Source organism: Haliotis rufescens, unplaced genomic scaffold (assembly GCF_023055435.1).
Source record: "Haliotis rufescens isolate VD_foot unplaced genomic scaffold, xgHalRufe1.0.p SCAF_4, whole genome shotgun sequence".
Lineage (NCBI taxonomy): Eukaryota > Metazoa > Mollusca > Gastropoda > Lepetellida > Haliotidae > Haliotis > Haliotis rufescens.
The window spans coordinates 20,844,597-20,866,079 of NW_025964112.1; the positions used below are offsets into that span (position 1 = coordinate 20,844,597).

The 21,483-nt window shown below is 39.5% G+C and overlaps 1 protein-coding gene and 1 long non-coding RNA gene across 2 annotated transcripts; both read right to left on the bottom strand.

Annotated features, from left to right (window-relative positions):
- Window positions 1-5,568: 5,568 nt before the first annotated feature.
- On the bottom strand, window positions 5,569-12,983 carry LOC124132146. The gene is made up of 6 exons (XM_046495846.2): window positions 12,858-12,983; window positions 9,039-9,124; window positions 8,543-8,689; window positions 7,545-7,646; window positions 7,029-7,200; window positions 5,569-5,876 (listed from the first exon to the last, which is right to left on the bottom strand). The coding sequence occupies exons 2-6, from the start codon at window positions 9,099-9,101 to the stop codon at window positions 5,734-5,736; spliced, it is 627 nt and encodes a 208-aa protein (XP_046351802.2). The 5' UTR covers window positions 9,102-9,124; window positions 12,858-12,983; the 3' UTR covers window positions 5,569-5,733.
- A 5,422-nt stretch (window positions 12,984-18,405) lies between these two features.
- Window positions 18,406-21,483, bottom strand: LOC125372463. The gene is made up of 3 exons (XR_007218144.1): window positions 21,336-21,483; window positions 18,926-18,993; window positions 18,406-18,641 (listed from the first exon to the last, which is right to left on the bottom strand). It is a non-coding gene; the product is annotated as an uncharacterized LOC125372463 (long non-coding RNA).

Sequence of the window (21,483 nt, forward strand, 5' to 3'; positions counted from 1 at the left end):
GTCTAGCTATTCCCCTAGCCGCAGTTGCTACTGCTATGTATAAAAGAAGAAAATTTCAACTTGCATTGTAAGTAGTGCACTTCTGATCCACAAGTATCTCACTAAACGATACTAGCATAATCTCTTCATATAAAACTGAGCTACTTTTTTATCTCTCGTGTCTCATAGGCCAACCGGCCGGGTTGTATATTATATATTTTGTCTTGTACTTTGAATGTATGTATTTTTATACTGCGTGACACCCAAATAAAATACTATCTTATCTTATCTTATCTTATCTTATCTGTAAGTGGCTGGATTGTCTGGTCAAAATTCGATTATTTACAGACCGCCGTCATAAAGTTTGAATATTACTGAGTTCGGCGTTTAACAACAAAAAAAAAAACAGAAGAGAGTATAATATGGCTTCTTTTAGAATTTTAAATTAAACAATAATGCCTCAATAAATGGATGAGCAGTGGACCAACACATTAAGTTCTATGGATGTCAACGTACATATTATTTTTATAAGTACTATTCCCATATGCTTCTTACAGCAATAAGGCATTTCTCATCGGAATAATGGCGGCAAACATGAGTGAAGTCATTGGAGCGATCATTGGTGCAAAATTGTAGTTGAGGTGGACAACTTTCTTCGTTGAGTTTTGCACTGTATCACAAGGGCGTACACACCGAATTTTGATGGCATATAAGTTTAAGTGACACGTGGACGATATTCTTATAGAACCACATGACCATTATTGTTCTGAAATACATATTGTCTGTCTCGTGAATTTAAATTTCAAAAGACAAGAATCCTTTACTGCTGTTAGTCCTAGGACCAGAACGTAGGTAAGTTTGTCTATATAATTTATATATAAACCACCAAATTTGGGATCAGTGCTATATCACGCAGTACTGTCCCAAAATACTTTAAGTTAACCGTAAATGATGCTTACGCAATGTCAGGTCTTGCTGAATTCTTTTGCAAATGGAAAGACGTCACGCTATATTGCAGCACGCTAAAGCTGGCCGACTCGTTGCACGTGTTGTAACATACGTTTTGAGGCAGCACTGCTGGTATTTCTCCAGATTTCTCCTCCACAGAACATGTCTGGGATTGGCTGAAAAGGCGCCAACGATTGGATCAGAACTAGCCGGTAACGCTAGCTCACTTGGCCAATCTTTTGAACAACATCCCCAAGGCTGTTTTCAATCAACCGGTGTCTTCAAAGCGCCGCCGCTGCCTTGGCTGTATCAACATTAACGGTGGTCACACCCGATATTTACACTGTTAACTGAGTTGTTACACCCCGCTCTTTTAGGGCCTGTCTCTCCCGTTCCTGTTACCAGGTATGGGTTTTGTCAATGAGATTGCCATGATAAAACATGGACCAAATATTATGTTGTTATTTTCAATAAACATAACCTTTACACCACTTTGTTTGAAACTTCTTTTTTACTTTTTTCCGTTAGTATTATATGTTAAAGTAGTGTTGTTTGATTTTGCGTGTACAGTATAATTTTCAAATGTGATTATCAAATGTAGTTTCTTAGCTTTGAATATTTAACAACATTTGAATCATTTATATTAACACTAGTATTGTATTGTAGGCGATAGCGACATAACATTCGGAATATCGTTCAAATGATTATTGAAATCACGTGTGTATTTCTAAATACATTTATGTCTTATCCGACCAGACATACGTAAAAGGATGCGGGCTCCATGGATTAGGATTTGTTTTTATTTAACCATGATAATTTAAACACGATTCTTTGATTTGGCAATCTATTCTTCTAAAATCTTGACTGAAAAAAAATGACTTGACTAACAGCTGATGATGTCACCTCTGATAAGTCGCCGTAATTCTATGACCTCTTCAGGGTTGTTTAGCTGAAAACAGGACGCAATCTCCATATCACCATGACCTTATGAGATTAGCCTCCATTCGACTGAGAAAACTACTAGTGTGGCTTTGATAATTCCGATTGATTCAGTCTCCGGGTCCATCGACCTACATCGGACAGTGTAACAAATTATCTAGTTTACAGAAAGTCAGGACTTTCAGATTTATGGCAATGTTTTCTCAGCTCATTGCGCAGTAGTTCTAGGAATGTAAGATTTGTCAGAAGTAAACATTTAAATCACGAGATACATCATCAACATTGTCCGTTAGTGTCTTACTTAAATATCCAGTGAGCTATTCCACGTGGGCAATACGCATAAATTTATTATATATACGTGTCCGCGTTCGATAGCTTTTTCAATACAACCCTTGTTTTTAAAAACATACGTTTATATAAACAGCTATCGCTCTTGAGATACACGTTGAAACGCCCGTTATAACCAAAACTACCTCTGAAACATACTAACGGGCATGCCTAAACCCACAGAGAGAATGTACCAGCCCTCGTCCACTGCATTGGATGTATGTAGGTTATCTGATGCTAACACGGATATACAGTGCGAACTAAATATAATTGAAGAACGAAAACAAGAGATATACCACATTCTCACATATGTTTGCCAATGGCTACATTTGTCACGACCTAGTTTATTTACTTAGTTCCGGGTTGCTATTTTCTGTTAGTTCCGTTTCGTTCCCTCTAAAACATTCTACGTCGTAGTTTACAGATAGAGTAACGTATTCATCAGAAAAATACGTCTCGGTGCACTCATCCATGTGAAAAGATAAGACACACAAGTGGCGTTGTTTCCTTACGTACTACATTCATAAGAAAAAAAACAGTTTACCTCAATTCATCAAGTCAACAACATGAAAGGGCTTAATGTCTCTGAAGTATATGTAACCATTTAAGCTAAAGATATGATTCACTCGTGGAAGCTGTGCTGTTTTAAACAGATGGTCATATAGGTTTAATGTTGACGCCTATGTCCGAACAGCTCCTTACGATAAAGGATAACGGTCCAGTTAGGGGTAGGAGTGTTAAAGTTAAAGCGTTCGCACGACACGCCAAGGCCGAAGTCCACAAAACAGGGTGAGTGAGTATGGTTTTACGCCGCTTTTAGCAATATTCCATCAATATCACGTCGGGGGACACCAGAAATGGCCTTCACTCATTGTACCCATGTCGGGAATCGAACCCGGGTCTTCGAACGCTTCAACCAGTAGGCTACCCGACCGCCCCTCCACGACACAGATGCTAGCCACATAGTTGTCCAAGGAATGTGTCTTTGTGTCCATGTGATTTCATCGTGCATGTGTGCACTGTATGTGTATATGTATGTGTATTTGAACAGTATTTCGGTCATATCAGGATCGTAGACATTTTTATACTTGGTGACACTCACGTGCATGGGTATAATGCTACCTCAGACCACGACATGCAGGCCAAGTGTGATGAAATTGTGCAGATATACTACTATGCCATTATATTTGGTTAAACACATTCTGCGTGTCTCAGGGTTGATCATGGTCTCCCATATTAGGAATGCCTGCTCAATCCTTTACAAATTGATATGAATCATTTGTGATGTTTTAATTTGTCAAATGTGGCTATCCAACGTTGATACATATTATGTGCGAGTGTGTGTAGTGGGTACATACATTGTTTCAGTGACATGTCAAATATTGCCACATATAAGGCCGGTATGTTAACAGAAGAAGGAATCTGCCAAACTATCACCTGTCACTGCTATCAAATATGGCTTAACTCTAAAACGTGAAAATATGTTCAGCGCTCTTTTGTACTGGATTCCAAAACTCTATAAAGATCTTTACAAAGAGATATACATTGCCGGGCCAAGCTAAATGTAATCCCTGATTAACCATTGTTAATCTAGAAAGGCCTGTTTATATATTCAAAGAAAGTATTTGAAACAAGTCAAATGAATACCATGTGGATTCTAAAAATCTCATATGATTTCCTTGAATACTAGTATCAGACAAGAACCAAGTTGAATTTTGTGAATTTTTTTAATTATTCAGGCGACACACCACTATCCCACACAACGAACTCAAGGCAAATGTTCATTTCTTGATCTATGGGGTATTTGTCACTAAACCTGATGACCAATGATATAGTTACTTCTCTATCTACAAAGGTGCAGGAATATGTGTCAAAAATGAAAGCAAATGTCGTCTGAAGTTTAATGAGAAGCCAATATGTGAAATGCTGGACTTCCTCATAGAAACCCACATGTCAAATCTGGGGATAGGACATTTTGACAAGCAGTGTTGTCCTCCCTTCCTTGCTGATCTGTTTCTTTAAATACATGAATCTGAATTTCTGATCGGATTGGCAAATTCAAATTATGAGAATTTAACACAAGCTTTAGGTATATATGGATGGTCTGAAGTCGTTCAGTAATTGTCAAATAGCCTATTCCCTTCCATTGATTTACCCTCCTGAACTAGAAAGAAAGGATACCAATGAAAACGCCACATGTGTTTAATATTTAGATCAATTTTCAAAGATTCAGTGACAGAAATCTCTCTACGAGACTGTTAGACAAGGCGATACAAATTTGATGCATCAGTGACGGAAATAACATCCTATGCAAAATTCCTTAGTTTATCTTGTACCATATGTTCCCTTGTTTGTTCAGGTGATCACTTGACTTACGTTTGATGTGTTAAAGGTGGGTTCAACTGATGGGGCAGGATACGCTCACCTCTACGCGAACATCTGGTAGCACAACTATTTACTAGTGATTCTTAGACACTTGCTTATGACATCGTCGGAATTGTACAATAGACTGATTTTAGTAGAGATAATGATGGAAGGGTTTTGTCACTTTTATTTACAATATAAAATACAATAATAAAATTGTCAATGCAAGGTAATATCCAGCCTAGATTTTCTGCCCAAACAGATTCAACTTGGCGTAAAGGGCAAATAGCTGTGGAAATTATATGAATGGACCTCTGAAAATCAGTGATGACACCAGGTGCTCGCGAAAAGGGTAGGCATATCCTGCCCTGCCGTAGAATTACAGTGTTTCTGTTATATTCATGCGACTGTCATGGTCGTTGAGCACCACCATTACCGGCTTTAAGCGTACGTTAACTTAGCGTAGTTCTCTTCACCAATCACAATTTCTATGTTGCAAATCCCGCTTTCTTTCTTCCAAACCTTCCAATTACATTGCAACAACTGAAGACGATCCCAGTGGTAAGGACTGGTAATTCAGAAAGTGATTTGGTAGGTCATTAAAATGTGTCCCTGCTATTCAATGGGTAGAAGAAGGATTGGAAATGTTTAGTGGGTGTGTCAGTGGAGGTTCAGGCCGCCTTTATTAACAATATTCCAGCTATATCACGACTTGGGATACCATCAATGGCCTTCACACATTGGGGAAAAAGCTACAGATCATGCCGTTGCTTTGCAACAATTTGTGTAGATTTTCGAAATCTACGCCCAATTTCGAACCTGCATTACATTTTTAATGTTTATTCAACGCCTTTCAAAAGATATTATAACAAGAATCTAGGGGAGACCATGCAGACGACAGCTTGTGCAGAACTGGCGTTATGGTTTGTCTGGAACCGACCACCGTGGTTTAGCAGTGATATTATGAAACACATTTACACTTTTCTGGGACAATTACAAATGAACGTAGCATACGAAAACACGGATTTATTGACCACAATGTCCTTATCTTGTGGTGTTTGTATAACTTTATGTGGCATTTACATGAATGCTGTTACTTCCTGTAACGAATGAATCAGAAAACAGCAAGTTGACGACAGTGGTTCTTGTCTCATTGCTGAGAAGCAAACAGTTTCTCTAACAAACTACTGTAACGTCAGTGTTACACGGATCAAACACGACGCCACTTGTGACTCGTCTGGCAAACTGCGAAATGCACTTTCTTATTGGCCTCCACTTAAAGAAAAATCCTCTCTTGTGGCGCATGTTGGGGTTGACATCTGAAATAGAGTAATATCAATTAACTGTGTAGTGACAGCATATGATAGCTTTCATTTATAGCTCATCACTCGAGTCTAGCATGTTCAAGTACACAATGTGTACCGAGGACAAATCGTATTTGTCCCTGTTTATCTCCAATCGATCAGACCCATGTAAATTGGGGTGCTTTAAGTAGTGTCTGTATTTCAACACTGCAGCTTCTTTCTTTTTTTAAAACACACTGTGCTTAAACATTGATCATGCCATGTACACCTCCTGTTTAGGCCCAGGAAATGTTTGTGACATATTGATCATCATCAGGGAAATTATGCAGGAAAAGGTGGCACCAAATCCAGAGGTGAACTTTATACTAGGCAACTGAACATTTTGGGGGGGAATGTGCAACGAACAAACTGGAGTCCTGCAGCCAGATACCCAAGAGCGGCTGAAATGTTCACATGTAATAATAAGAAGAGGAATGCTCTTATGCTTGTCTTGTCTATGAAGACATGGTGTGTTTGGAGGGGTGGGGGTGGGGTGTCCTTCCTGTAACCCCATTTTCGTAATGAGGAGAAGTATACCTCACTGTATACCACTGTAACTGGATAGCAGTCCGATTTCCCCTAACGACAGGCTGCTATCTATTCTATTGCTATGTGACGTCATTGGCGTCGTTTCTTGTTCGTGACGTCATCCTATAGTAGGTTCTATGACGTTGCTATTTGTAACTCATTGACCTCCGTTGTAAGCTTTTTTCTCTATAATTTACATAAATAAAGTCACGAACGAGGTTTCTTTAATAAATAATGTCTTTGCTCATCACATTTAATGATATTAAAATACGGTCCCATATCAGGTCAGTCACAAGCATCTTGGATTTTTACTGACGGTATATGCTCATGTGGGGTGAGTAGTTCTGTCTGATTGGTCAATCTCACTTTGAGGCATAATAAATATATATTTTATGACTCAAAATGTGCCCGCTTACCATCAGTTAACTCCAAGATGGTTGTTCAACACGCACGCGCACGCACACACACACACACACACACACACACACACACACACACACACACACACACACACACACACACACACTTTACTAAGAAAGTGTTATCCATAATTTAACGTGTGTGATGTGATAGTAGGCTAAGATTATCGGTTCTACATACGTTTTGCATCAACCAGTCCGGAATATTTGCTGTCCACTAGGAACACTTCGTGATGGAGACAGAAGTCAGCTATGTGTGGTCCAAAGAGGAGTTTTACTGTCCAAGTCTTCAGTGGTGACAGTTTATCTACTCTGAGCCATTCCTCTTTAACACCGTCCAGCACATCATGAGCCTAATGAACAAAGTATGGGTGTGTGGTTATTCATGTCATACTAGACAAGGCAGGACTGGCATAGGTAAACCAGTGGGAGAATGAGCATCTTCCTTACTGTAGGGATACGTTGCGGTATATATTAACCATGTAGTACCCCGTTCAAGTACTATCATATGGTGCATTTGTCAAATACGATACTATCAAGACAGATATCTTTATACTCAGATGTCATCAAGGCCATCTGACGTGCGCCATTAAATGCAAACAATAAGAAATTCGTTGTATCATTGAATTATCGTGACAATGTATCATATGCAACAAACCTTGTTTTAAACCTAGTAGACAACTAATTCCAAACTCACACGTTTAGCCTCTTCTATGCGCCGCTTCATGTCTGTCATAGTGGCGTTGAATCGTTGAATGTAGCACTGTTGATCGACTGCATTCCTTATGGCTACAAAACTCTGTAAGGTGAGTTTCAAAATAAATAAGTATGAATATTTGCCAGGTATTCCAGGGGCAAGATTGGTATTGTTTTCACATAATATGTCACGGTATTTTAAACAGTTATTGCTTCTGGAAACACAACTCAAACGAACGGCAGAATCCTTTCGAAACATGAGGCCAAAACATTCAAGTGTGAGTGAGTGAGATCTTACGCCGCTTTTAGCAATATTCCAGCAATATCACGGCAGGGGACACCAGAAATGGGCTTCACACATTGTACCCATGTCGGGAATCGAACCCGGGTCTTCAGCGTGGAGAGCGAACGCTTTACCACTAGGCTACCCGACCGCCCCAAAACATTCAAGAAACTGACTATTACTATTCTTCTTAAAAACAAAAAAAATATATATGTCATCAATGCGAGAAGTATTATACTTCTAGCTAAATATAGAAAGTGAACAATTATTGTGAAAATTATTATGATGTGTAATGGGATGTAACAAAACGCTATATGGCTGAAATAATGCCGACGCGACGTTAATTTTTAACTCACTCATTGTAACCGTCATCATACATTCACATTGCGTTGAACAATGGCCAAACGAATACATAATGTGAAAATAGCTTGACCAAATATGGACACGGTGTACCTGTGCATGAATACATTGTTGTAAAACATAGTCGTACAGTGATAGTACGAGTCTACGTGTTCATGTAAGCCTTTGTTTAAAACATTACCCTTTCAATTTAATCTGATCAGTCTAAGTCTACGCATTTATATCCCCTAAGAGTTTTACGGCGGATTCCGGATTCCGTTTAAACCGCATTTATATTCCCGTTTAAACTGATCAGATAATTAAGTTGTATTTAATTTAAGATTTGGATTAATTCATGATTGGGAAATGTTCTTCACCGTTGAGAACACGTGCAGGTTGGTTGTTTCTCTGAAGCTGTCGAGAGCATTGGCAGGTTTGTGTGCTGTCACTTCCATTATATCAGTGCCGAATGTGACGTCGATGGGGATGATCTGGTCTCCAAACTTCCCTACGACATGGTACCCCTACAAACACATGACATTATATTTACATATACGCATCAAACAATACACTGTGGAAGTTGCAAACATTTGTTTTAAGCGTTCGCTTACTTCAAACAAATTAAAAAATGTAATTGAATAGGCTACCATCGAAGAAGCTGTTAAGGGCAAGGTCAGGAGGAAACAACGTACTAGCATGACTGTATATGGCATACAAATATAAACATGTTATAATACAAGTGTAATAATAGTACAAGTGCTGAGAATCCGAAATGTTAAAGATACGTATAAGTAAATTATTGTATAAATGAGGAGGGATCCGCGACTAACACAGTAATACAAGTGTAAACTGTTGACAATATTGCCGACATACCTGAACTCCCGCACAACATCCAAACAGGAGGACACAGACAGCAACAGCGCTGAAGACTTGCATGATTTGGGGCTTGATGTCACACACTAAGAATAAAGTAAACGATTGGTCATTTTAATGCACGTGATGGTAAGTAAAAGAATGACATTGACTCCACAGTCGATAACAACGTATACATAATGTTGCATAAACCGTCAGTAAGTTCATTTGTACATGTAACAATAATAAAGTGACGTCTTCTTAGCTGTCGTGTGAACATCATGTTTATAATACTTGAACGTATTGTTATAGTGCAAACCATTTCAATACTTTTATTTAAAATAGTGCAAACCATTTCAAAACTTTTTTAACATTTCATTTATCTAAATGCCTAACTGGTTCAATATGTTTCCAAGTGCACCGAAATTCTTTGTCTGTTTAATATATTCAGCAAACATTCGGCGTATCCCCTCTTATCATAAACCCCTCCGGGCAGGACCCTTAATCTCAAGCGCTATCTATAAATTCCAATTAACACCTCCTTACGTCGCCGGATCTTACGTATATACATACACGTCGGACAATGACCTTGCCACACGTTACGTAATACCTCGCTCTACAAAACCCGACTGACATTGTCAGTCAGGGAGGCAGCCAGAAGGTAAGTGACAGAGCGAGTCTCCAACCGGGAACATTGGCCACTCGGTCCCGGTGTGCATTCTGTCACGTTATTATGAACATGTACCGTTTCGACTCATTTCAACCTGCACCAATAAACATGGCTGTTGTCGTCTTAACTTCACCCCTGAGTTTTGTCTTCCGTCATCCCCCTGAGCTACCATCCGAGGGCCGACACTTACGCCCTTGGACAGTATGTTTGGCCGTTGATTTCAGCAGGGCGTGTAAGTACAAATGGTCCAATGTTCACTTTCAATGCATGGAGAATCGTTACATTCCAGTAGTCCAAGCAATGAGTAAATATCCCAGGCATATACTTCTCCATGAAGATAAAGCTGCACTCAGCAATAGTCCAGCTATATGACGGCGGTCTGTTAAATAATCGAGTCTGGACCAGACAATCCAGTGATTGGGATCGATGACATGCATCAACCAAGTCAGCGAGCCTGACCACCCGATCCCGTTAGTCGCCTCTTACGACAAGCATAGTCGCCTGTTACTGAACAGATAACATGTATGCTGTATAACGCCGCAGTCAGGCATATTTCAAACTATAAATAATCGATTCACAGTATTGTTCTGGGAACAAAATATGACAAGACGACTTCAGTGTGCAGAACTATAACTTTGTTTGTTTGTTGTTTAATGCACTTAGCAATAATCCAGCGAAATGACGGCTGCCTGTAAGTTATTGAGTCATTCACCGTCATTTATAGGTAATCATGGGATGGGTGTAGATTCATTTAATGAATTCATTTAATGAATCTACAAACTTAGTCTAGGACAATCGCGCACAGGAGATTACGTGGGCGTAAAGTTTTCCGATCGGTTCCAAGCAGCAGGACGAACATGTCTTTGGCCATTAAGATCACTGTCAATTACAAACTTTTAAGAATTGAGTGGACAGGGCGTCAGACAGTTATATTGTGGTTCATTCTCGACTTGATAGATCAGAGTAGTGTTTAGAGACGTGTCCATAAGCGCTACCAGCTGTGTACCATAGCACGTCAAGGCCGTGTCTGTGATGGCTTTGTGATGGTGTGTGCTGGCATCAGCTGCAGCGGGAGGACAGACCCAATATGTCCTGATGGTCGACTCCCGAGAACAAGGCGTTCGTTATCGTGATGGGATTTTCACTTCAGTCGTGGTACCCTTTACGTGTAGAATTGAAACAGAAAAATACCCGCCAACTCACACACAAGGTGTTTGTAAATGAGTTTTGTAAGAAATGGGATCATCTGGGTATTGCCTTGGCGAGCTAAATGTTTTGACAAAAGCTGCCTTTGGGTATTTGTAGGGTGGACAACGTCCTGTAGCGCCTCATAATGTGAACTGACACCTTTCAGCTCTGCAAGAGTAGTGGCTCCGGATCCAAAAGAGCTACCTACGGGACCCAAATCCAGAACAAATCTGAAGAGGACAGACGGTTGTCGGTTTCACCTTGGTTATAATCGTTATTAACATGCACTCCCCACGTCATTTCCTGGATGCTAGTAGTTGGTAAACATGTAAGCTATGGCCATTGATTTTCCAATTAATTCGTGTTAATTCGTTTAACTATTTTTGTTATTAATTAGTATATTTTCCAGCAATTATTTGTCTATCTTGAAAAAATCAAATTAAACTGAGTTCACTTCTATAATATATGATCAGCAATGCTACTTAATAAAAGACTGAGATAGGTGACATTTGACTAAATTCCATTCGTATTTTTGGGCCATCAGTCAACGTTATTGTGTTATTGATAATTCACCTGTCTTGTAGGTATAATTAATAGATATGTTCCAATATCTGGCAAATGGAATTTGAGGAAAACTGCAACAAAACCATAACTGAATGTAATTCCCCGGCCGCGTCAAAAAAACAACGTTAAAAGGTGGTACATGTACTTGATGTAACCCTGCCTGGCGCTCGGCATTGGGGGGCTAAAACAACTACTGATCGGCTCGGAGTCAGTATGCTGTATGTGAGTGGATTCGTGTTAAACTGCAGCATGGTATCTCAGTGGGCTAGCTGTAGAAACTTGGCATTAGTCAGGACTATTAAAAGCTTTCTCTTCATTTTTTGTTGGAAGAAGATTGTGAGTTAATTTATCACAATGTCCCAAATGAAACCATGACTAATCGAATGTGCATTCATCATTCAGGTGGTCATAACTGGTTGGCGGTTTCGTGTTCTTGGCAATTTTCACGAAGTCTCTATTTGTAGGAGAAAATACGCCTCCGTGGTTTTGGTTGAAAATGTAAACTCAATGGGAGAGGGATTTTACATTTCCAACCAAAACCGAGAGGGTAGTGTTTTCTCTTGCTTATAAACCGTCAAAAGAGTTTAATTCAAACAAAAAATCCAATTTACATGGCGCGTTATTACGAGACAGTTGTAAAGCCTGTTCATGTATACGACTGTTGGCGAAAGCAGTCACTGCCCGAGAAATTGCGAACCAAAAAACAGAGGAGGAGTGTTTTATCCAACTTATGAACCGTCTAAACGCAAGAAATACGGGGGGGGGGGGGGGGGGGGGGGGGGGAATAAGAATCATCGGGATACATTTTAGTGAAACAATACAGGATGTCGTGGTATCAAGGGAATTCGATCAAAGCGTGCGAGAAAGAGAACACGTGCATCATGCAGCACAAACAGAAGTCGTGACAATTAAAGTTGAACAACTTTTCATCACCTGCCCCGGTGGCTCAGTGGGAAAACAGTGGGTTACCAAACTAGACACGATATGTGAGGTTCCATTATGAAAACTTTTATTTCTTGTCTTCGGTTTTAGAACATTGGACGTTTGAAACACCAAGTACTAATTTCATCTACTTCTTAACTCATCAGGTCTTACAAGGAAAATGTAAAACCTCATACCCGGGATGAGTCTTACTATGAAAAAGTAAAACCTCCCAAGAGGTTATTACGAGATAGGAAGATACCGACAATACAATAAGCAAAAGTGACAGTAGGTTTATAACTTAAGGACATTCTCAACTGAATGATCGCTGAACACTTTTTCCGCTCTGTAGGTATATGTGATAGAGACAGGCGAGTTGTTTGATTTCAAGCTAGGCCCTATTGTAGTATCAGTCAAATCTTAATTGCTCGGTACTTATCAATAATTAGGAGACACGCGAAGACGTTTGCATGAAATTACTTCACTGAAACACTTACCTCTATTCTGTCCGGTGAATATCAAGATGTGGTGTTTTGACTGAGATAGTAAAGCTTTATATACTGGTACTGTAGGTCCTAAATGAGAAAGTTATGTTAAAGAATGCATATCATTCACGGTTTTAAGCACGCATATATCAAACGTCTTCCCTTGTAGGACGTACTCCGCTTTCAGGATTTACATTTTGTGTAAACTTCCGTATTAACGCCCCCAGGGATGGGTCCGATGACGTCAAACGTCATCCGTTTGTTACACTTAATATATGCGCCGCAAACAGCTGTTTGGCACTATGAATTTCCAAGTTGTTTACATCATTGAAATATATTTTTAATAGCCATGGCATACGCTTGTTAACTGGCCTGTGTGTGAATATTCATAGTCTACCAACCTGCCACATCTCGTCAAGTTGTTGACATAACACCGAGTAGTCCAGACATACGCCAGCCTGTCTATTCTGTCAGATAAACATGCCGCTCCAACCTCCCTTGTCAACTACAACAACACATGTATCTATAGTTTAAAAACCGCTTCCTCCTTATGAAATAAATTTATAACAATAATAGGTCATTTATATTGCGCCTATTTCCACACCACAATGGGGCAGCTCAAAGCAATCTTATTACCCCGGTTACTGGATCAGTGTGCACTAAACAATCATTCTCAGCTCCCTGGGGAGTTTACAACGCAAGCTGCCTGATAGGCGCTGGAAGGTTAACAACCGTCAGAGGCACGAACAAAGTCACTTGCCCAAGGAGACACAACATGTGTTAAATGTGTTTCAGTGTGGGGCAAGACCGAAGCCCTAGAAACTCTCAGGAACCAAGCTGCCGACACGCGGTCATCCACGGACTCCGCGACCTGTAAAAGTAGCTTTGATATTTGTCAATCATATCAGGGTGTCGCAAAACCTTCCAGGCGCAGTTAAGGCTATTGTTAGCCACTCGCTGTAATTTAATGTCTGAAAACTTTTCAGAATTACAGTATATGGGTAGGTGTTGTAAGGGACCGAAAATATATTCAGGGAGTAAATTGTTCCAGATAATACGTGGAAAATTATAACTTGTCCTCGGGTTTTAAATCTTCAGCATTTGTCGCAAAGGTCGAGGGTGAAAAAAACATCCGGTTACGTTCACATTAAGCATCCCATCGGGTGGTCAGGCTCGCTGTTTTTGTTGATGCATATCATCGTATTTCAGCTGGAATATTGCTGAGTGTGACGTTAAACAACAAACAAACATTTATACTGCGGGTGATTAATATGTAGATCTACTGAGAGAAGTTATAAAATCAAACAATATTTACGTTCTATACATAACCCTTTCGGTCCATGGGTGTACATGGAGTGGAGCGACACTCGTGTGGAGGGGATTCTTAGTAACGAGGATTAGCAGAACAACAGTAATACAGAATTTCCCAAACTACTAATTGACGGAGTGAAGGCTGTTTTTCTACGCACTCAGCCTTGTTCCAGATATATTACAATGGACTCTAAGTAGTCTAGTCAGTAAAATGATGATCAACGATATGTGCCATAGGCTCACGGTGTCACACAATAAGTGAGGTTTACCACAACCACACCAGTTAATCTCAACTGACAACACAGCTGGCTTCTTATTCATTCATTCATTCATTCATGAGGACATTGTGTGTTTCCGTCTCTATCCGTCAATTTACTCAAGCGTGACGTTACGCTCACGGATACACTCCATCGCCTGAAGGGTTTGACCCCGTTCCTACCTCGGAATACAGCATTACAGGAAAATGTTTGCACCAATCAGAGTTGTATAAGGCGAGAAAGCGATACCATTCTGTCTCGTGTTATCGCTTTCTCGTATCGTTCTATCGCTTTCTCGCTTTCCCGTATCGATCTATGGCTTTATCGCTTTCTCGACTCGTTCAATCGCTTTCTCGCTCTATCACTTTCTCGTCTCATGGTATCGCCTTATGGCTTTCTCGTGGCCGTAGTTGAAGGCGAAAAAGCGATGTCCCCTCTCGGCCACCATAATACTCAGTTTCACCAAGGTTATAAACAACTATGGCCATGGTCACGTTGGTCTTTATCCAGCATGAAGCTGACACGTGACAACAAGCACTCTTAAAACCGGGAACTAAACCCAGCTCACTCATTCACAACAACTGTTTTGAAGGTTAAAAGATGTGATAGACTAAATGTCATTTAGTTTGATTATCAAATATTTTCTCTGTTCCCATATGTTCAGTAGTTTGTGCATGGATGATTGAGTGTGGGATTTTATGGACAATTACCCCGAAAAATCTTGAAAAAAGTAATTATGCTTCAGACTATTGATCAAAAAAGAAATTGTTAAGATTGTTGCAAGGTGATTTTCTAATCTTAAAACAAACTTCTGGGTCAGAGTTTTAAATAAGAAAATATCTGGTATTGCAGACTTATCTAATCTAAATACAAAATCCTAATATTTCGCGATAAACATTTCGCTGTTTGATTAAATTCATCCACAGCTAATGAAGTGTCTGCTAAAGTGTTTTGAATATCGTGTTACAGCATAATAAACTGTTTCTGTTGATATGAAGTCTGTGACTTTGATTGGTCAAGACTGACTCTTGAAATGTTGATATCTATTATCGTCATACATTAGACATTCTGATGGTAAGTAGTGAATTTCGTTTTCTAGGGTATTGCAAGCATAGCATAGTGGAGCATCTAAAGGCGTGACCCACCATGTATAACGACCTGTTTCTGTCGCCACATCAAACTTTAGTAGGTATCTTTCTCTTATCTCTGGACTTTGCAAACCGTCAATATGTCCCTGCCTTCTGTCGTGCTTCAACGTTCTGTACGTTCGATGTTTAGTGCCATGTGGTAAATTCCTATCATCCCATAATTCGTGAAACCACAATTGGTCCTCTGTCACAGCACATCTTTCTTTGATATGAGAAATGTGTTGCGTCCACTTTCAAGTCGCGGGAAGCAAGGGAGATAACTTCCATGTTTGGACAATTCTGAAACAATGTCATGTTGAGTTCTCTTCTGTGTTGACAGTTTTGAGTTAAATCAAAATATTTCAATCCTTTGCCTCAATACTCTTTGCCTGAACTTGCGACAAGGCTCCACTGACTGCGATTTCTTTAGTGGTAAAGTCCAAGTTTTCATATATAAAAGAAACCAAAGGTACTTGTACTTAAAGGCGAACTCCATTTATCGCAATCCACAATGGAACTTTGTAGTTGTACGAGATTAGTTTTATTCCTAAAACCATTCGTTTACTATAGCCAACATGTTTTGTAATGATTGTTCGCGTGGTGATAAAAGAACAATATAATGTGCGAAAAATTGAAGTTAAAATGAAATATTATCCACATACCACAGCTGAGAGAGTTAATGTCATCTGCTCGATCATTAATGTATAAGGAGAACATGGCTGGCGAGATAGGGCATCCCTGTTTTACACCGCTGATGATGTTGAAAGGTGAGTTCATGCAGTTGTTGTCTTCAGCTGAACACTGGACGTCCTCATACAGAGCCTTGGTCATTGAAGTCTCGATAGCACGCACTGAAGCAACTTCAAAGTCAGTCTGTACGCTGGGGACAAGTACGTGTCCTGTCTTATCAAGCACTAGCTGCTTTACATAAGTGAAAAGTCTCTCATAGGTCTGTTGGCGTCTGGCACCATGGTGTAAACTGTTGGAAATGTGTTCTTCACAACCTCACAATGTATAACATACAGTTGATGTCGATGCTATGGTGGGATGGGATGTAAGGAACAACTTCTTGGGGAACAGGCGCCAGCTTTTAAAGACTAGGAATAGTCGTAAATTCTTCTCTGGTTCTCTTTCTGGGGTTAATTATGAACTTGTCGCTCTCTTGCCGCTTAGGAAGATGGGTTTGGTCACTGACATTCTTGACAAGAGCTTCAACGGTGGAACATGTACGAGGACACCGAGCAATAAAACAAGCAGATTTCCTTCTGTTCCTTACATGTAAACTGTGCCTTCGGGTAAGTCACGTTGTCACTTGGGTATTATATCAACACACACCTTTCCAAAATGCTGGATCCTCCACTGATTTACCATTTGTTGTAATTTATTACTTATGCCATGATCAAGCACAATGGAAATGGAGTTTCCTTAAGTCCTTAACGTTTGCAATGTATTGACATACATCTTCTAAGGACGTCCTTGCCTAATTTGTGTTTCTCATCTCCCGCCGCCTGCACATGTCCCTCCCTCGGAAAGAATCATATTATTTTATTCAATCCACCGTCCATCTGTATTAGTATGTCGCTTCTTTAAAATAATCTTTGTTACATTTTAATATTCTGTGTTCCGAAATAGGATTCAATATTATTCATATATACACAAAGAAAAAAGTTAAGCACACCCTAATATATTAATTTTCATTATTGTTTGGACCCAATATTTGTAACAGTCAAGAAAGATATAATTGCGGGAAGAATTGTTTTCTCGAGATGATGTAATCAGTCATGCGTGACGAAAGCTCACGTGCCATGTATGGTATCCCTCGAGTATCTCTAAAAGCAGTATATCCTAACGTTATAACTTTCTTAAGCTCGGTTTTAAACAGTTATTCCATGACATTGTGTGACCATGGCACGAAGACGATTATCAAAAGCCACAAGATTCACAAAAGTACTGAATAACGAAACAGTTTTTGGACGATGTAAGACGAACCTGCTGTGATATATTAAATGAGTTTCTGTGTATTTAACCACATTACTGTAGTTGTTTAATATACATCCTTTGAATAACGAACCCGGTGCTGGTTTGTTTTTCGTTATTCAAAAGTACTGAATAACTAAACAGCTTTTGGATGATGATGTAAGACGAAGCTACTGTCATATATTAAATTAGTTTCAGTATATTTGACCACATTACTGTAGTTGTTTAATATACAGCCTTTGATTCATGAACCCAGTGCTGGCTTGATTTTCGTTATTCGAAAAACGAATAACGAACCCGCTGCTAACTTCAGGCCCCTCAACTTAACAGGGGCTCAGTACATCCGGGACGTTTTGAGCCCAGTCGTCGTACCTCATTTGGACAACCTTGCTACTCGACCTCAGTACATGGATGACAATGCCAGGCCTCATCGTTCGCATGCAGTCGTGGATAACATGAGGGCCAATGCAATAACGACTCTACCCTGGCCAGCAATGAGCCATGATTTGAACTCCCTTGAACATGTTTGGGATATTCTGGGGCGGCGCATACATGCACGAGATCCTCCTGTACAAGATTTACGCCAAATGGAAGCAGCATTGCATCAGGAGTGGTTGTTGACCCATCCACAGATCCAACGTCTGACTGGAAGTATGAGACGTGGGGTGGAATGCGTCATCCGGGCACATGGCGGTTATACCCGCTACTGATCTGTTTCACGTGTCATGTCAAGTAGAGACTTTAAGGAACATTTTCACATGAAACATCAAACGTAACTCGTGTACTTAATCCTGCAGGTCCATACTTTTTTTAGGTCTAAGGTCAAAAACAGTACCTGTGTTACTATGATGTTTTTGTCAGTAAATTTCAATCACAACTCACCAATATCTTCATTTGTTGTCAAATGTTTGTTCTATCCGATGGCATTGGTATCGCCCAGCTTCCGTGGTCAGTCACATCCCATACCATGATTTATGCCATTTGTCATGGTTCAGAAATAGGGGTGTGTTTAACTTTTTTCTTTGTGTAAAGCTGTGTTGATGTTTGAGAAAGTGTAACCGGGGGTGTTCATGAATAACACAGGTCGTTATTTGTCGTGAGGATTTATTATCAGAACAAACGCCCTGAAACATATTAAAATCAAAGATAAATATACACGTAAATATATGTTTGTTAATATACACAAACATACAGTGTAGATATATAAGAGCACATCACATTATATTCATTCACATCGTCACACCGACGACATCATAGAAATAGATAGAACTCTTGCTTTCAACAAATACATTGAAGGATGTGTTATAACTTACAATAACTATATATACACTGTATCCCTATACATGTGTAATAATATGATAAATACAATTAATTAATTTCATTAATACACAAGAAAATACAAGCATACCCTGTAGTTGAAACTGGGGCGGGAACTGCGTTCACCAACACAACTGACAGGACTTATGGTGTCTGCATCTAAATACAAATACAAAGACAAATATACTTACTTAGGTAAAACGGGTTACCTTAGAAAACATGAATTATGTGTTACACATAACATACCAATGAATGCTTTACATTATACATAAATAACATTGTAATAAGCAAACACATACATCATAAATACATACCCACTCGCTCACTCATTCTCAAATGAAACATTTAGGAAAGGTGACGATATTCAGTGCTAACCTAGTTAAAACATTTACATGGCTACAATTATATGACTATATGTAATGACCTATCTAAATATGTATTAAGACTGTGTAATACTTCAGATGATTACACAAATAGATGCAAGTACATTATAACAATACGTACAGAAACATAACTAACCTATCTGGACGGTCTCAGATGAAAATACTACACAGAGCAGATATTTGTTGTCCGCATGGTCAAGGTGTAGTGGCTGGTGTGCTGGTTAAATGCTGGGTGTTAGTATTTGAAACAAGGCCAATCAGGCGCAAGCTGTACTAAACAAAGGACCGACCCAAGCTACCTACTCTACCCCACAACCAGTAGAAGTTAAAAGAAAAGAAAACTCCACGCAGAGAACAAGTCGTTATGCAGAGCTGTAGAATACAGCAGCCATACAGGTTTATTTTATTTAATTCAACATAATAAAAGGTTAAAACACCATTTCATTACAAAAAATTATATGTATACAAATATATAAAATACAGAAAATATACATATATACAACACTGCCACAAAAGTACATGGCATGAAAACCTACAACAATTGCAATCACACACAATCTCTGTTATTTGTGAAGTTCGGGGTTGGTGCAACCTTGGTCGTTTAAGTAGACATAAGTTACTACTACTACTACTACTACTACTACTACTACTGCTACTACTACTACTACTTTAGAAAACCTCCTGACTACTACCTTCGGTGATTCTCTCAGAGATAAGAGAGTTGGACTTTTTGGACTTTTGTACCGCCAAAAGCTTGACTCCAACCCACACAGACTGTTTAATCTACCCTTCATCAACCTTTGCACCTGCTTCATTTGCAATGAGCCAATTTAGTAACATTTACAGTGATTCAATCTATTTCCACGTATATTTTGTCATTTCATTCTTCATACACACGTGTATACGATAGAGTAGCAAATCATACCGTGCGTGCTTCTTCATATTTTAATTTAATCAATGCATTGATCTTTTGCCACAATGTGTATAAATTTCGGTTTTGGGGTCCAGCTTGCTCTCAATACACTTAAATTGTCAAATATTTGGCATGGATCGTCTAAACCCTGAATGGGTATTCTGCAATAAGCAGCCTTTTTTTGTTCCCTTTTTTTTATCCGACCGCCCATTTCTGGGAAAACCTTGGAGATGAGAAACACAAAAATAAGTAAAGACTCCCTTACTGCTACTAACTGCATGGCTTTAGATAGGTAAATCATAAACTATACATCATGTCCTCTGCACATTACTTGCCATTGTAAAATGCATACTGGGACGTCAAGTTGTAATCTAATGTTATATTGGATTATGCCAAAATGTTTTTGTTTGTTTGTTTGTTGTTTAACGCCGCACTCGGCAATATTCCAGCTATATGACGGCGGTCTGTGTAAATAATCGAGTCTGGACCAGACAATCCAGTGATTGATATCATGAGCATCGATCCACGCAACCAAAATGTTTTTGGTTAGAAAGGTAACTATCTGATATTCACTGTACCACAATGATATTCTGAAAGATTGATCAGTCTGAAACAAGGCATCAGACGCTAAGGATATTCCGGAAGGTCTGTGTGTGACATAAAATGTCCTAATGATCCTAATAGGCGTACACAAATAACGAACAATGAATCAACACTGAAGTGAACACGAGACGTTTCTATAGAAAGATTACCCCGCCAGCGCGATGTGTTGTGAAGGCTGCAAGCCGTGCCGCGCCATCAATGCAGTTTATGGTCTAAGGGAGATAATTGTGTTACGATATGCTAATAAGAAATGAGTGAGTTGTGTTTAACGCCGTTTTTAACAGTATTGCAGTTATATCGCGGCGTGTCAGCTTAATTTCGGAAGAAAGCATGAAATGCTGCAGGTCTCAGACGTTTATCACTTCGGTGAAACCCACGAGCACGGTATGGTGCGGGCAAATTTCAAGATTCTTGTAATGGCCGCGCCCACACTGCAGCGATGTTATCGTGCTTGCGCTGCCTCCAGTGTGGGCGGGCCATTACATGAATTTTGAATTTTTCCCTCTAACCCCAAATGTAGTAAGGTTTAAACTTCTGTTTATGTCTTTGGGAATGCCATCAGAAAAGATTTCCGACTGACCTCATTTCCCAGATGAATTTACCTTCTTGTTTGTTTGATCGGACTGTACCAATTACATGATAAGTTGTAATGGAGCTTGACAGATGATATCAGACTGTTGTCTTGACCTTCGTCGCACCGTTAGAATGACAGAGAATGAAGTACAAAGGAGTGTCTGAAATTTGCATGTA

Bases quoted from the DNA above. Each gene is read 5' to 3' on its own strand.
- LOC124132146 (XM_046495846.2), bottom strand. From the start codon at position 9,101: ATGCAAGTCTTCAGCGCTGTTGCTGTCTGTGTCCTCCTGTTTGGATGT. The intron at 8,690-9,038 runs GTATGTCGGCAA...ATGTGTTTGTAG, and splicing joins GATGTTGTGCGGGAGTTCAG to GGGTACCATGTCGTAGGGAA. The intron at 7,647-8,542 runs GTGAAGAACATT...CTCACCTTACAG, and splicing joins ACCTGCACGTGTTCTCAACG to AGTTTTGTAGCCATAAGGAA.